Source organism: Panulirus ornatus, chromosome 55 (assembly GCF_036320965.1).
Source record: "Panulirus ornatus isolate Po-2019 chromosome 55, ASM3632096v1, whole genome shotgun sequence".
Lineage (NCBI taxonomy): Eukaryota > Metazoa > Arthropoda > Malacostraca > Decapoda > Palinuridae > Panulirus > Panulirus ornatus.
In genome coordinates, this window is record NC_092278.1 from 23,693,680 (window position 1) to 23,710,198 (window position 16,519).

Here is a 16,519-nt window from a genome sequence, read left to right on the forward strand (position 1 = left end):
AGGCAAAGTTTAATCATTTACTTTGCCCAACCTCTTACTAAAGAGCATCATAATCTAAAACTTCTTTAAGATTCAAACACTGATAAAGTCATGCCCCACATTCAATCTTTCAGTGCAGTATGAAGCAAGACACGAAACAATACAAAGGTAAAAAAATACCAAGAAAGCAAATTGGGAAAATTCTTTATTTATCCTTAAACATAAAACAATAACCAAGCAAATTACATCTCTATCACGTGCAACTGAGAACTAAGATGAGATCCAGGTATACAAGTGTCCCACTTGGTCCTGCTCTTCAGTTGGATTTAGAGATGTCCTGCAACCAAAGTATCACCCAGCAACTCACTACTACAAGTTTCCTAAGCACCAGTCAAAGGCATTCTGGAAGAGCTTACTCCAAGGGGAAGAAAGTCTTTGATCTGAAGGTGGCATGAGGAGTGGTGGAGCAAGATGTGGCCACTGCCACGTGAGGACACATCTCTCAGGGTGAGGCATAAGAGCCAAGTGTCTCCCACAAGGAGATGTCAAACCTGCCACACCACCTGCCCAGAACAGGGACATTACATGAATACATGATAAACTAAATTATTTTGTCTAAAAACACAAGTATTTGCAATTTCTTACATAATCAATTGTCAAGGTAAACATGATAAAACAAAATTTTTCTTGATACATCACCACCCATGCTCCTTAGAATTATCTTGGGAATATTTCAGAGCCATGTAATTATGAAATGAAAATTGTGAATTTTGGGAAAAAATCCATCTATTTGATACTACATTACCAGGATGCTCAACTAAGATCTGGTACTAATGAATTTCAGAGGCTTTCTAAGCAAGAATGAGGATGCAAATAGTAAGACAACTGGAAGATCCTCTTACAATTACTATTGTGAAAGTTTATACTTATTATATGCTAAATTAACAAAGGAAGGAAATCTGAGTACAGAATAAATTTATGATGTAATGGACTTTCATGGAAACTTCAGATTGCAACCATAGTCCAGTGGGACTCAGAAGGTCCGTTAACAGCAAAATTCTGATACACTGATGTTTATATGAACAAGTGTACACTGAACTTTCTAAATGCTGAAGGGAAGTGTATGATGTCTGCTGCAGCAGGGATACAAACTACAGAAAACTTTACGTGGAGTATTCTATCGAAAAATTAATTAATTTCAAGCAAAACCTAATATCTATAAAAAACTAATGGAAGCAAATGAAGCAGTCAAGGTATGCCATAGAATAGCCTGTGGAACTAAGCTGCAGATGGTACACTAAAGTTTCAGTAAGGTTTTGATGAAAGATGCAGTGGATGTGTGGAAATTAGGCCCTTCCTCCTTTTCTCCTGAAACTTATTCAGTCAGGTATGAAAACAGTTAGGCTTTAGATATGTCCCATTACAAGATTTCAACAGTGCTAAAAATACTGTATCAATAAAACAAAGCAAGAAAATGCTGTAGAATACTTATGCACCTGGCAGCACTGACCAGCTTACTTCATGCCCCCAGTAAAACTTTATCCAAGTGCTAAATTTCTGTAATCAATATGATATATTCCACTTCTTGCCAAATATTTTTTTCTTATTATTTTCATGTTTTCATCTACAGTCACATGGGGAAAGGATAGTTTATACACCTGGTCACAAAATTTTGCAACTTCATGCCAAAAACTCTAATCACCTCATCACCTTCAAAGAAGGATCCTATGGTGGAAGTATAAAGTCTATATCATGTTTTGTTCTTTAGCTATCAGGGTAAGAACGTGTACACAGACAGGGAGATGGAAAAGTCACTACAAAATGTCCTACACTTCTGTAACAGTGAAATATGAGAATTTATTCATGCACCAATTAAATTATGCCTTTTTGTTGTGATCACAAACCCATTACATGTATGAATCATAAACTTGCCATCATAAATATACAAATTTGTAATAGACACATTACATAGACTGGTGAAGATCTACCTTTTCCCTAGCAACATGGATGAAGCTTGCAATGCAATGTCCATGAACTATTTTTAGCCACTATGCTGCAGGATATTAAAGAATAAGGATTTCCTCAGCCAAAAAGAATTCTACATACCTTGTGAGCCATTAGGGTTAAAAGGATACTGCCGAGTAGGTTTGTCTTGGTCATCGAGGTAGCGCAGGGCCACACTTTTGGCAGATTCTAGTGCTGGGAGAATGTCTTCGGTTTGGTATATAAAGCGACCTAAGGGAAACAAGACAGTGGTGGAAGTCAGGATGCAGTTCAAAGATTGCACTAATAGAGGGCAATCCTAGGTTAACAGCAGACCAAAGACACTCATTACTTGAGGGAAAGGGAGAGAGAATGTAATTCAACCAACCAAAGGAATGGAATCCAGTCCAAGAAGAGGAGGAAAGACTCCCCAAGTTAAGGGTAGGTAAGAAGATATACAAAGTATATGTGCTTTGGGAAGATAACATCCTTGACCATAGGGAGGTAACATGAGAAAAGGAACAAAAATACCTTATTTCAAAAGAAGAGGAAGAAGACTCCAGGCCAAAAGGGCGAGAGGGTATTTATTCTATATATCTGCTTCTATAGTATATCTTATGTTTGCTTACAATGAATTATCTGATTGAAAGGAAAATTATTCTCATAGAAAAGCAATACCTGCTTTCAGGAGTGTCCTACCCAACTGTCTTGTGAAATAATAAAAATCTAACATTCATAATATAACAAAATAATACAGTATACGTAAACCCTCAATTTAACGGACCCTGATATAATGGATTTTGGATTTAACAGACAAATAACAAAACGGTACATTAACTAATCATAATTCAAATTTCAAAAAATTCAAAAATCTCAAACACTGCCCCATGCACATTTCATATCACACCTGTATTTGGTAGTGCGGGATAAACTCACAGTCAGGTTGTATGAAGAGTGTTTCTGTTATTTCAGAACTGTGACTTTACTTATAAGATAATTTTGCAATCCTTACTATTCAAAACGGTATCAAGTGATTGTAAGAGGTGCAACGAAAACAGGTGTTCGTCTTCACTTTATTATAAATAAGTATCCTTTCACAGGAGAGGGGTGGCATCACCTTTAGCTCAGTCTGACTCCAGCCTCCAACTGCCCAGTGAGCATTCCTACGCTGCTGGGTGCTCACTGCCCAGCTATCGTACCACACACCAAGCCCTACAGTGATAGAGGTGCTAAAAGACAGCATGTGAACTTAAATGCAGCACAGAAATAGATTACTTTTGCTTCAACAGATTTTCAGCATTAACAGACACCCCTCCCCCCTATTTGTCTGTTAAACTGAGGGTTTACTGTACCTTCCTTCCATTCATTCAGTATACATTTGTGTTTAAAAGTTTTTGAATCAATTCATACAACTTTATCAAATTCATTCATTAGCATTAACAGACATCATCAGAAGTACCATAGGATTTTGTTCAACTCAGCCCTGTCTAAAATAGCGTATATCCTACAAATGCCCATGTCTGCATTTGTTATCAGAACATTGCCATCATCAATGTAATTTAACCAACCAAAGGAATGGAATCAAAATCAGTAAGGGTGGGGCCAATATAAAGGCAAGTAATAGGTATGCCCATATTGTTATAAATATTCTTTCTTGAAATGCAAGATTACATTTCTATAGACTAAGTCATTTACAAATTCATATAAAATAGGACATAAATGAGTTGGGTAAGCTTTACATTAACATTACAATCATAATCATTACTATTAACTCACCTTCACCATGTGCCACCCATACTCCTAACTTTGCTCCTTCCATCCCTTTCAGCAACAATGAATCTGTAGCTTCAACTTGTACTCTAGACCAACGGGATTCAAAGCGTCCTGAAAGATTTTCACTTAGACGAACTGCTGGCAAGTTCTCTTCTGTAGATGAAGATTGTAAAATTTATTCCTCCAGCAGTATTGAAGAAAATACATTTATCAAAAAAGTAAATTTTCATCTATATTAGAAAGAAAGGACATACATTGATGGGGTAGAGTCTGGGTTAGAGGCAAGGATGCTCCATATCTATGTAAGAATACTATATTACATTTCATCCTTACTTTATTTCATTGTACAATGCTTACACCTAAACACATTCCATACATGTATATGTCTGTGTATGTATATATGTTGATATGTATACAGGTACACCATCAATTTTCCAGTAATCCTGGTTCCAAGGCCTTGCCGAATTAATCATTTTGCCGGACTAACCGTGGTCACATTATAATAATTCATCAACACACCTCTAACCCACTAATTACGCATCTCCCATGTGTCTAAAGTATACCAAGGACTGCTAGAAATTTAAATTAAACAAATATTAAATACTTAGAAAAGCAAATGGATTTGTATGTAGCATTTATGGATCTGGAGAAGGCATATGATAGAGTTGATAGAGATGCTCTGTGGAAGGTATTAAGAATATATGGTGTGGGAGGCAAGTTGTTAGAAGCAGTGAAAAGTTTTTATCGAGGATGTAAGGCATGTGTACGTGTAGGAAGAGAGGAAAGTGATTGGTTCTCAGTGAATGTAGGTTTAAGGCAGGGGTGTGTGATGTCTCCATGGTTGTTTAATTTGTTTATGGATGGGGTTGTTAGGGAGGTAAATGCAAGAGTCCTGGAAAGAGGGGCAAGTATGAAGTCTGTTGGGGATGAGAGAGCTTGGGAAGTGAGTCAGTTGTTGTTCGCTGATGATACAGCGCTGGTGGCTGATTCATGTGAGAAACTGCAGAAGCTGGTGACTGAGTTTGGTAAAGTGTGTGGAAGAAGAAAGTTAAGAGTAAATGTGAATAAGAGCAAGGTTATTAGGTACAGTAGGGTTGAGGGTCAAGTCAATTGGGAGGTGAGTTTGAATGGAGAAAAACTGGAGGAAGTGAAGTGTTTTAGATATCTGGGAGTGGATCTGTCAGCGGATGGAACCATGGAAGCGGAAGTGGATCATAGGGTGGGGGAGGGGGCGAAAATTTTGGGAGCCTTGAAAAATGTGTGGAAGTCGAGAACATTATCTCGGAAAGCAAAAATGGGTATGTTTGAAGGAATAGTGGTTCCAACAATGTTGTATGGTTGCGAGGCGTGGGCTATGGATAGAGTTGTGCGCAGGAGGATGGATGTGCTGGAAATGAGATGTTTGAGGACAATGTGTGGTGTGAGGTGGTTTGATCGAGTAAGTAACGTAAGGGTAAGAGAGATGTGTGGAAATAAAAAGAGCGTGGTTGAGAGAGCAGAAGAGGGTGTTTTGAAATGGTTTGGGCACATGGAGAGAATGAGTGAGGAAAGATTGACCAAGAGGATATATGTGTCGGAGGTGGAGGGAACGAGGAGAAGAGGGAGACCAAATTGGAGGTGGAAAGATGGAGTGAAAAAGATTTTGTGTGATCGGGGCCTGAACATGCAGGAGGGTGAAAGAAGGGCAAGAAATAGAGTGAATTGGAGCGATGTGGTATACAGGGGTTGACGTGCTGTCAGTGGATTGAATCAAGGCATGTGAAGCGTCTGGGGTAAACCATGGAAAGCTGTGTAGGTATGTATATTTGCGTGTGTGGACGTGTGTATGTACGTGTGTATGGGGGTTGGGCCATTTCTTTCGTCTGTTTCCTTGCGCTACCTCGCAAACGCGGGAGACAGCGACAAAGTATAAAAAAAAAAAAAAAAAAAAAAAATTAAATGCAAATCAAATGAATAAATGAAATACATTCTACACCTGCTCAGGACTGAGGTGTTCGTCAGCTATGAGTTTCGCAAATTCATCCACATACTCACAGCTCCTTTGTGGTTGGCAGACCACTTTTCTCCACACACTTTATTCATGGAAATTCCATGATGCTTCTTGAATCTTAAAATCCTTCCTTCACTATAGTCACGCTCATGTTGTAATCTAAGTTCTTTATAGAACAACTTATCCTGGTCCATTATCCATCACTCCAACGCTGTCGAAACTATTGCATCATCACTCGATCCTGCTCAGTACTCTTTTCATCTTTCATAGTTTTTCTAATCATCATTTGTTTCTTGGTATCGCTGTCTGCATAGAATTTCAATATTTTCTCCCTTTGCTTCTTTACATCACAGTGTTGATGAGCCAATACTGTAGAAGTCACACACCTTACACACTGAAACACCACAGTCCATTTTTTCAACAGTTCTACTTTATCTTGGATCGATATGGACTGGTGTTTATGATTGACACCATACTGATACTCTCATATGTCTTAGAAGCCATAGCTAAGGTTAAATTTAAATAACTTTATTTACATATTGCATATTTACAAAGACAGAACTTTATTAACATCGATAAACAAAATATCAAAAAATTAGTACAGTGCATGAAAATTTTACTTTAATTCTGAAAATAACATAAGTGGGCTTGTAAATCTGGTTCTTTATCAAGATGATACATGTTCACTTACATAATCCATGGGTGATCTAGATGCATGATAATTTTCCCAGCTGTGGAGGTAGGCTGCTAAACACACCTATGGGTAATTTGTGGAAGCAAACAACAACTGGGATTTTAAATGATGGTACGAGCCAATAAAACAGCTTATGACACAAATACCAAAACACATTGCTTGACAATGGGAAGCGATGAAAGGATTAATTACATCACACTCAGCAGCAACTCCATGCTTTAAGCGTTGCTTTTTTTTTGTCAATTTTCTAACATTTCAAAAGTGTATAGAAATGTTTTAGATAAATTCTTACCATGCTAACCTACTGTGCAGGTGGGGAAAAGGTTTACTAAAATTGTTGGCTCCATCATTCTACAGAAATTATAAAAAGGCACTAACTTACTCAAGAAAGCTAAGGAGTACAATTTTACCTTTTTCATCCATACTGATAATCTTAAACAATACAAATCAGTTAAAAAAATGATGTGCATTATAACAACGAATAAAATATGATAATTGTAAATGAAACAAACATATTCTGGGTTCAATACTAAGCAATTAACATGCAAAATTACAGCACAATTCTCCGACAAAACCCCAAAAGTTATCAGTCAAAATTCTACCATTTGAAGGATCATCTGCTGAAAGTATTCCAAATTGTAAACCATTTTGAGGATGGGGCTCACCTATTAGGAAGAAATACACTGGATTTTTCCACTAAACTATTCAAAAAACCTCAAGAAGAAAACCAAACAATGTTCCAGATGGGCAAAACCCATGGATGAGAGCAGAAACCAATCTTAAAGAAAACAACTGCTGATGGCATCAGTATGCAACTTGCTAACGAGTTCCTCTAAAACACCTCATTCAAGAAAGAAAAGGGGTACCAAGTAGAAGTGTTGTAAAGCCCTATACATCAAATCAGGTACTGGAGGAAAAGCATGCCAGCAGGCCTCATCATGGTTATAGAAAGACAGATGTTAGCCAAATAATATGAATCACTCATATCTAGGTCTTACCTGAAGCAGGACAAGCCAGACTTGGGCAGAGAGCACTGAATCATTTTACTATCAAATCCATCCAAGGTGAAATCCATACTGCCAATCCACTAAATCATTGCAGAACCGAATCAAAGCTTTTGATGAAAAAGGAGCTTTATCTTGAAAGTGCATCTAGCCATTTTTTACAAACTCCTTTTAGGTAATTCACTATGATGTGAACCAATGTTGTTTGCTATTGTTAGAATGGACTGCTAATTCTTGAGTACATGTGATAAGTCCCTTAGCTGGCTGTGGATAACTGCCATACAGTTATCTAAGAATGAAGAAATGTGTATTCCCTGGTTCATGATATGATTTTCAAGATCAAACTTTGAGATAGGAATTCCAGATATTGATTTGGTAATGAAAATCCTCTTTCCACAGCCCAAGTTGACCCAGCTATGAGACAAATGATAGCCATATTACATCTGGAGAAATCCCTAGTGGAAGGAAAGTTGGAGGTGGCTTTTTCTCTCTACTACATTCTTTGGAAATGTCCCTGGGAACTTCATGGGGATAGTCTCTCTCCTTTTCAGGGAAAAGCTGGTTCATCATTGGGACGAAAATCAAATATTTGCCAAGGGGAAACAGTAAACAGGAGTGTAATTTTTCAAAGCACATAAAAATTTAAAGATGCATTTTCTGAATGACAGACTGCTTGGGTTTCTTGTGAAACATCTTAGGTTGGAAGAATTAGACATCCCTTAATATCTTTCTCTGCAGGATGATGCCTGCTATGCAAAAAATACAGCTCAAAACCAATTGGTATATTCTAAGTTTAACATGAGACCATTCATTCATAAAGATACAGGTCAAAACAGAAATTAGCACTCTGCCCAGTGTGTAGTCACAAAACACATATCACAGGCACAATATGAAGCCACTTACACAGTGAAATGAAGCTCAAACTCATGCAAACGAGTAAACCTTGAATCTAAAGTCAATAGCACTGTCAGCAAAAAATTTAGGTGTAACTAAGGTGATAAAATATATATATTGCTTCTAGGTAAAAAAAAGTTCAGTATGAACACTGATTACTGCACAATGGGAAATACAAAAAAGACGGACTGGATTATACATTAATGGATATACTTATGCTTGAAGCCATCTGATACTGAAAACAAATCAAACAGCAGAGGAGAAAACTGGGTTGAAATACATGAGGTAAGGAGGTAAACAAAAATATAAGATGAAAGGAAAAAAATGTGCTTTACTGAAAGTTGAAGTATGATATATGAAGATAAAGAAAAACTAATAAAGGGATATGAAAAACAAATCGAGACAAAATGTACTCTTAATTGGCTCCAAAAGATGAAAGACTGATGCATTAATAAAAGAGAAAAAAAGCTGCTTACTATGGTGGTTTATGGGATCGAGCCATCCCAGAAGAGCCATCAGCTGACAGCCGTTACACACACCCAGAGAAAAACTGGTGGGCTTGTTTCTCCATGCCTCAAGTGCTGCTCGCAAGCCTGCATGCCCACGGATTACACTGGCCCATCCTACTGCAGATCCTAAAACATCTATAACAAAAGGTCAAAATTTACAGCAGTTTTCAAAATTCAGTATCATGGTTGTTTCATTTCATATGAAGATAGTCTATTCTTATGATGCAGCATGCTTTAAAGCTTTTATGTACACATCAGAAATTACAATGAATGAAGACCATTTATCAAATAATTATACTTCTAAAGAATTCGATTGCACAGAGTTATGAATATCAAATAATGTTTCTAACAAAATTATGTATGCATACAGTTTGATACTGTTGCCTTCTTATGTTTATACAATTTGACAAAAGCAAATATAAAATCTTAACATTCTATATCACCAATAAGAAGCATACAGCTTGGCTGACCTAAGACCTAACCCAGCAGCTTGGATGTTGGGGTAAAACCCTCTCCAAAGGACTGAACCAGATATTCAACTCTTTGCAGTAACTTTACTCACATTTTTCACTCATGCAGCAGACCAGGTGTATATTTCTCTTTAGTTCATATGCACACATCTTCAGTGTATGTTCTTGCAAGTAGCCCAGTCTATCATATCTAAACCAATTCTCTTCTATCCATTTATTCTGGACACAATACTAAGCAGAGATTAAAAACTACTTTGCAGCAGTCTTAAGTATTAATGACAGGTCAACACAGTGGAAGTTATCTGTACTCATCTTCATTAGAGGCAGCAGCTTCATTGTAATTGTATACCCTAACTGAAACAGTGTCTCACCAGCATAACTGAAGCCTCCTGGGAAAACCACACCCCTAAAGCTTTCCAGATTGATATCACCAGCCAAGAGGTCTGTCATTGTGAGGTCATACACACTGAAGCCAGCCTGGAGGAGTGCTGCTATCATCTCCCTGTCACCATTCGTGCCTTCTTCACGTATGACCGCCACACATGGCACACTCACTCCACTATTCTTAGGACCTGTGGCAGAATGAAAGAAAATATGTGAATCCATATTATCATCACACATAGGGCTGCTCAATATAATCCCAAAGTCGAAACAAGAAGTTAACATAAGACCCAAGATTTGAATAATACTGTAATCCACAGCTACTTTCAAGTAAAGCCTAGGATTACCTTAACTAGTTTTACTAATAAGTATACCATCCCTCAGCAGTGATAGCCAAAAGTAAAGGTAAGAATCGGACATATTCAGTTATCTTAAGCTCAATACTGGAAAATAGTCCTTAACATTTCTACAACTCTACGATAAACTGAACTATCATAAACCCATGCAACTTCACTCTCACCTAGGTCCAACAAATAGCATGCACAATCATTGCCCGAGTTATCTAGTTTTACTACCTACCGAAGACAAAGTCCCTGTATGTGAAGGGGACATGGTAAGTGGAGTAGGCTCGGTTGGTAAGGCTGTGGTACTCTTCTTCTGCACATGCTGGATTAGTTTGAAGCTTTTCAAGCTGATAGCTAGTCTCTTCCCAAAGTCTAGCAGCCTCCAGTACTGTCAAATTTATGACTTCCTGACCTCCTACACTGATGTTTAACTGGGAGAACAGTAAAACACGAAGTATGAAAAAAGAAAAATATCTAGCCATTATGCTTACAAGCTAAGAATTCGATTGACGGGTTCAAGATAATCTGACCATCTCTTCGCAAGTTACTAATACCAAGGGTATCATGAATGAAACACAAGTAATGAACATTACCTAAGAATTCACACTTGAGAACAAAAAGGTTGGTGGGTATTAAGAGAAGAACATTAATTTGGTTACAAGACCTGTGGGCCATGATGGGTGAGGAAAGTTCACTTGCCTCATGGTACTTTACCCAGTCACATTAGACTTGCTATCATTGCAAGAAACATTCGCTTTTCATCACTAAACTTACATAAACTTCTTACTACACCATAATAGGATCCACCACTGTACAAAACTATGACCATCCCCAAGCATACATTGTGCAAATGTTTTAAATTGACAAAACCTGTCAAAGTAAGGCACTAACCTAACACATAAAACCCGACCAACATAAATGCTATCTTCTGCAAATTCCTTGAAAGGCTTAAGAAGATTTTGTTTCACTCAACACTACAGATGACTGGGTACAGTAGCTTCTTTCAAAATGGTTTGCAAAGCTTGAGAGAGATCAAAGAACAAATACAGGTGTGTGTGTGTGTGTGTGTACAGTACTGCTTGATTAGCCTCTGCCAGATACCTCTGTCCTTTTATGATGTCAATCAACCTTTAATCTCTGAAAGTCAGCATGAAGACTTATGCAATAGGTTCCCAAAATCAAAATGGGAGAGCTAATGTTTGCAGGCACTGCACAAGTCCCCCACTAATACTCTAACATTTGTGTTGCTGCTGTGCCTTCTACAGAGGATACCACTCTCTGGAAACAAATCTTTAGAGTAAATATATATGCAAATATATGTAAAAGTCTGTTAATAGTAACCATAAAACAGTGTTGTGACATTTAAAGAATTTGCATAATGAGGCTTGGCCTCATTTTGTGTTCTCTCTTGCCCACATATAAATATATTACACACAATTACATAATCACAGGAGAACATCCACTAGGAGCCCCTCCAGTTTCATGGCTGTGCTACCCTCAGAAGCAGGGACAGAATGAACACCTATTTCATATAGTGACAATGATGCAGCCCTGCTAAAGCTGACTTTTCACCAAGGTGTAACCTCAAGCAGGCCAACACCAGTAACACTTATGTAAATATATGCATGCAAGAATATTTGTACATATATCAGTACTTGTGAAAATATGTACCTAATCACAATACATTATAAGTGTCATTTTGAGAATTTGCATCACAAGACTTACCCCCCTTACCAACCCCTATCCCATGCTAACCCACCGTTGTGCTGAAATGTCTACGTAACCAGTACTGTAAGAGTACAAGTAGTTGATGACTTACACTTCTGAAGCGATAATTTTTTCACTGTTATAGAAACAACTCTGAAACCGTAAAGTTGATAAATAAAAAAAAACTGTAAAGCATGAATTCTTGAGGATTGGAAAGGAAATCTCAGCAAGATGTTGAAAGCTTACTGAAGCAAGAATTAATACAACTGGACAGTTACCCGAGCATTAGTACCAGACCCCATGGTGGTGCCCAGGAATGAGGTGCCAGGGATGCCAGCACTCAGGAACCTCTCTATCAAACTCTGGCTCTCGCTGCTCTTCACTTCCAAAACCCACCTGATGGAGGAAATAAAACTTGTTCCAGCAGCTGCTCACAGTGGTGTCTTCTTTTATGTGTAGTCAAGATATATATTTGGTAAAATGGGTTGACAAGTAAATCTCACATAATAAGTTATGTACAGTTCAGCAAGCATTTTTTTTTTTTTTCTTCAGGTTTGAGATGAAAAACTGGTTATCTTTGCAAGTTTTATCAAACTTCAGACAACATATCAACAGCCTTTAGTATATCTGACAACCACTACTGGTAATCAAAATACTTAAGCAACTTTACATGAACTGGTTTTTAGATGCAAAGAATCTTAAAGTATGGGACATTACTGGTTAAAACCATGTTTAATATACCATAAAGTCTCTTACCTGCAATTATATTCTTTACACTGAATATTTAGTTCAATTCTTTAAAAGTTAATGCTTTAAGGACCTTGAAACTTATGCAAACCTTACTTCCAAAAACAACTAATAAACTTACACCTACTTTCAAAAACATCTATTAGAGATCTACTGGGATGGTTAAAAACTATGAATCAATATGTTCATCTATCCAATCATGAAAGCACATCTGCTTGGACACATCCCAAGACAAAATATTCATGATGGGTTGAATTTCCTGAATAAAGCATTTACTAGTAATGCATATGGAGACCATCTACAGAGAAATGGTGCAATACAAGAAAGGTCTGAGGTACATGCAAGGGGGAAGTCAAAGTAAACTTTTAGAGGCAGAAAAATGACAGACGGAGCTTGTGTCTACAGGATGCGAACAAGTCATAAGGTAGGAGTGGGAGGAGAAAAAGCCAGGAGAAATAAAAGATACAACAAGATTTCATCTACAAGGGAAGACTCACCCAACCTCTTCACTGAAGAGAGCAGCCAAAGTGGGCGGCACTTTATCCCTGCTAGTGATTGGTGGGGCAGGAGGTGGTGGCACATCCACCTTCATGCCACCCCAGCCAGCCACTCCCATCTCCAACAGGCATATCACCAGCCCTCCATCACTCACATCATGCAGTGCCATCACCAAGCCCTCTGAACACCAAGGCTTGTTAATAAATCATTTCAAGTTTTGTAAATCATTCAAGCATCATTGCAGTTTCATGACACTGTGCTTAAATGGAGAATTTTCAAAGATTCAAATAACTATTGGAAAATTAATTCTTATCACCAGTTACACTGGACATAACTACTGAAACCCATAAATCTAGATTATAGAATCTCAGGTTTTTTTTTTTTTTTTTAAACTATTCGCCATTTCCCGCATTAGCGAGGTAGCGTTAAGAACTGAGGACTGGGCCTTTTTTGGAATATCCTCACCTGGCCCCCTCTGTTCCTTCTTTTTGGGGAAAAAAAAAAAAAAAAAAAAAAACGAGAGGGGAGGATTTCCAGCCCCCCGCTCCCTCCTCTTTTAGTCGCCTTCTACGACATGCAGGGAATACGTGGGAAGTATTCTTAATCCCCTATCCCCAGGGATAGAATCTCAGGTATGTTTCAAAAATGTGTTCCAAGTTTATTTCAAATAGACATTATATATTTCAACTGACCATCAATCAGCTGCTGGATAACAGTAAAAGCATTCACAAAGGCAGTAATTTCATGGGCATCCACATCTGGGCAGTCTACACCGACCTGACTATAGACCTGAGCCAGGGCAGAGCCACCCAGCCGAGCATAGGCAGGCACAGGACGCACCCACAACAGGGTCCCTTCGCACCTTAGCCCTGGACTCTTCAGGTCTGGGGTCACAACCTTAAAAACAGCATTTTGTGGGTAAAACCTTTAAATACCACAATAACTTGTGGCAAAATGTGAGCTCTGATGAAACGGCATACATATACAATACAAAAGCTGGAAAAAGTAATCATATAGTGCTTAAGTTTGAATACATGGTAAAAGAGGACATTAAAACAGCAGAGGTGTGACAGGAAATAATGAGTAGATATAATTGCAAAAACTGCAAAAACCTCAATAATTTCAAAGATAAATATTGCTGATATCATGAGGCCCAAAAGTAGGTTAAATGAAAAAATTACTGAGCAACTCATACAAGTCTTGTGAGGAGTCAAGGCACACTGCAAGGAAGAAAAAGGAAAATTATCATTAAGGTTTACATGGAGCTGTAGTAAACTTTTCAAAATCTGCCTTGAGCTGATATCATCAAAGATTAGAGAGAGAATTAATGCAAGCTACCTTGGTGATATCAGGACAAGGTGCATACGCAGACACCACTAGTGATCCAGGTGCCTTGACAACAGTGGAAGTACCTTCTTGTCCAGGTACTCTAGCAGCCATACTCAGCGAGTCTTTCCCTCCATCTACTCCCACACCAACAGCCTTCATAATCTTGCACATTGCTTCACATGCCTGGTATAATGCCCAACCTTCACCTGGGAGTTTAGCTGCCCACATCCAGTTGGCAGAACACTTGACATCCTATTGATGAGACAAACTGCTAATTATAAATAACACAAACATAGAAATGCTTTAAAAGGTGAATAGTGTGAGGAAAACAAGTGAGCAAATGGGAGTAACTGGGAGAAGTGGTAACAGGCTAAGAAGAAGCTAGACAGGATGGAGTGTGTCTTGTAGGTCTGCTGAATATGCAAAATGACTGAGTGGTGGACATGGTGTGTATGGGACACGTCTTTTTGCACCTATATTTAGTCAGTTTCTGATACAATCATTTTGCCTACTCTGGAGTTATCAGCAAAGCTTCTTGCTAAACTTTTATTTATCTCTGTAAATGTCCAATACTAAATAATAAGACTTGAGACTAACACTCTTCCCTGTAGTAACCTAAAAAGGACATCAGCATCATTCATGGCTCTGTTTGCTGCTTTGTTAAAAACTAATCCATCATTCTATCTTACCCTTACTGTTATGTGCAGCAACTTTCTCTATATGAAGATGTTAGGATGGAGTTAAGAAGGCTCTCAAGTATCATTATCTCTGAACATTTAGTGGGGTAAGAAGCATGTATAGGATAGAATAAACTAGACACACACACTGCCAATGGGCTGCACTAGGGAATATGAAGTTGTTATGGGAAACAAGGGAACAGTCTGTGAGCTTGCCTACAAATGGTGTGCTCTGGTTCCAGTGCATTATACATAACTACAGAATGGATGCGAGACAATGGAGCCAGTCCTTGTCTGTTCCTGGCGTTACCTCACTAAAGAGGAAAACAGTTAAAAAGTACAGAAAAGTGTGGGTCAACAAGTATGAGACATAAGTTGGATGGGCTGCTACCAGGAAAACAAAAATCAGATACTAAGAAAAGTATCAAAGATAGGGTAACAAACATCACTCAGTTACAAGATAACAGTAGTGCTGAACAAGCATTGAGCAAATAGTTTGAACAAGACCAGTGTCTATACAAATACTGCACAATGTTTCCTTCCAACAACCAAAAACAAATCGCAGGGGAATGCTATTTCATGTGTGGCAGGGTGGCGACAGGAATGGATGAAGGCAGCAAGTAAGAATATGTTCATGTGTATATATGTGTATGACTGTGTATGTATATGTATGTATACACTGAAATGTATATGTATGTATATGTGCATGTATGGGTGTTTATGTACATATATATGTGTATGTGGGTGGTTGGGCCATTCTTCGTCTGTTTCCTTGCACTATCTCACTGGCTCAGGAAACAGCGGTTAAGTATAATAATAAAAAATGATAATTAACACAAAAGTTAATCAAGCCTAGTTAATCACAGAAACTCCTTGGATGCTGTTACTTAGTAGCAGAGGGGGTTTATCAGGAAAGCCTTTAAGAAATCCAACTGGAATAATACACAAGAGAATTCTAAGGTCATGATCTGGGTGCCTTTAATTTACATCTTTTTACTGCCTTAAACTAAGTGCCTTAAAAGGAACAGTGAAAGCTTTAGTCATGCCACTAAATTTAATTTCAGAGCAATCATTTCAAAAATATGCAACCAAATCCTTTATAGCTGTTTGTTAAAAATGCTTTCCATCATTTTATTATCAATAATTCATAGAGAAACCTTTCCTTCCTTCTTACCATGATAAATGAGTTCCTCTCTCTTTCACGGGCATTAAAAAAAATCACATATGAATCCTTACTTTGAGGTGAGAAATTGGTGCTGCAGCCAAGTTCGCAAGGGCTTCCAAGACAGTTAGCCTTGCACCAGCAGTTGGGGATACCAGCATTTTTATGGGTTGCTCACCAATACTTGTGGCTGCTCCTTCCTTTAAATATCCATAAATGAAATAACAACAGCTTAATGGCTTTAACAAAGTCATGTTATATATGTGACTAAATGAATTTTGTATAGATTCTTTTTTTTTAAAGAAAATTAAGGTTAATAATACTTGACAAACTAGCTTTAAAGAATAAATTCCCTTATCTATTAAACATATGTGATGA

General features: G+C 37.9%; 1 protein-coding gene across 1 annotated transcript in view; it reads right to left on the reverse strand.

Moving 5' to 3' along the window:
- Nucleotides 1–165: 165 nt before the first annotated feature.
- Pfas (phosphoribosylformylglycinamidine synthase) overlaps nucleotides 166–16,519 on the reverse strand; it is a 124,628-nt gene continuing 108,274 nt past the window's right edge. Inside the window, exons 33-43 of the mRNA XM_071693156.1 lie at nucleotides 16,216–16,341; nucleotides 14,312–14,554; nucleotides 13,666–13,870; nucleotides 12,973–13,153; nucleotides 12,007–12,124; nucleotides 10,257–10,452; nucleotides 9,668–9,868; nucleotides 8,794–8,961; nucleotides 3,739–3,888; nucleotides 2,086–2,214; nucleotides 166–542 (exon numbers count right to left, since the gene is read on the reverse strand). Of these exons, the coding sequence (XP_071549257.1) occupies nucleotides 349–542; nucleotides 2,086–2,214; nucleotides 3,739–3,888; nucleotides 8,794–8,961; nucleotides 9,668–9,868; nucleotides 10,257–10,452; nucleotides 12,007–12,124; nucleotides 12,973–13,153; nucleotides 13,666–13,870; nucleotides 14,312–14,554; nucleotides 16,216–16,341 (1,911 nt within the window). The 3' untranslated portion in view covers nucleotides 166–348. The remainder of the gene's footprint in view (nucleotides 543–2,085; nucleotides 2,215–3,738; nucleotides 3,889–8,793; nucleotides 8,962–9,667; nucleotides 9,869–10,256; nucleotides 10,453–12,006; nucleotides 12,125–12,972; nucleotides 13,154–13,665; nucleotides 13,871–14,311; nucleotides 14,555–16,215; nucleotides 16,342–16,519) is intronic.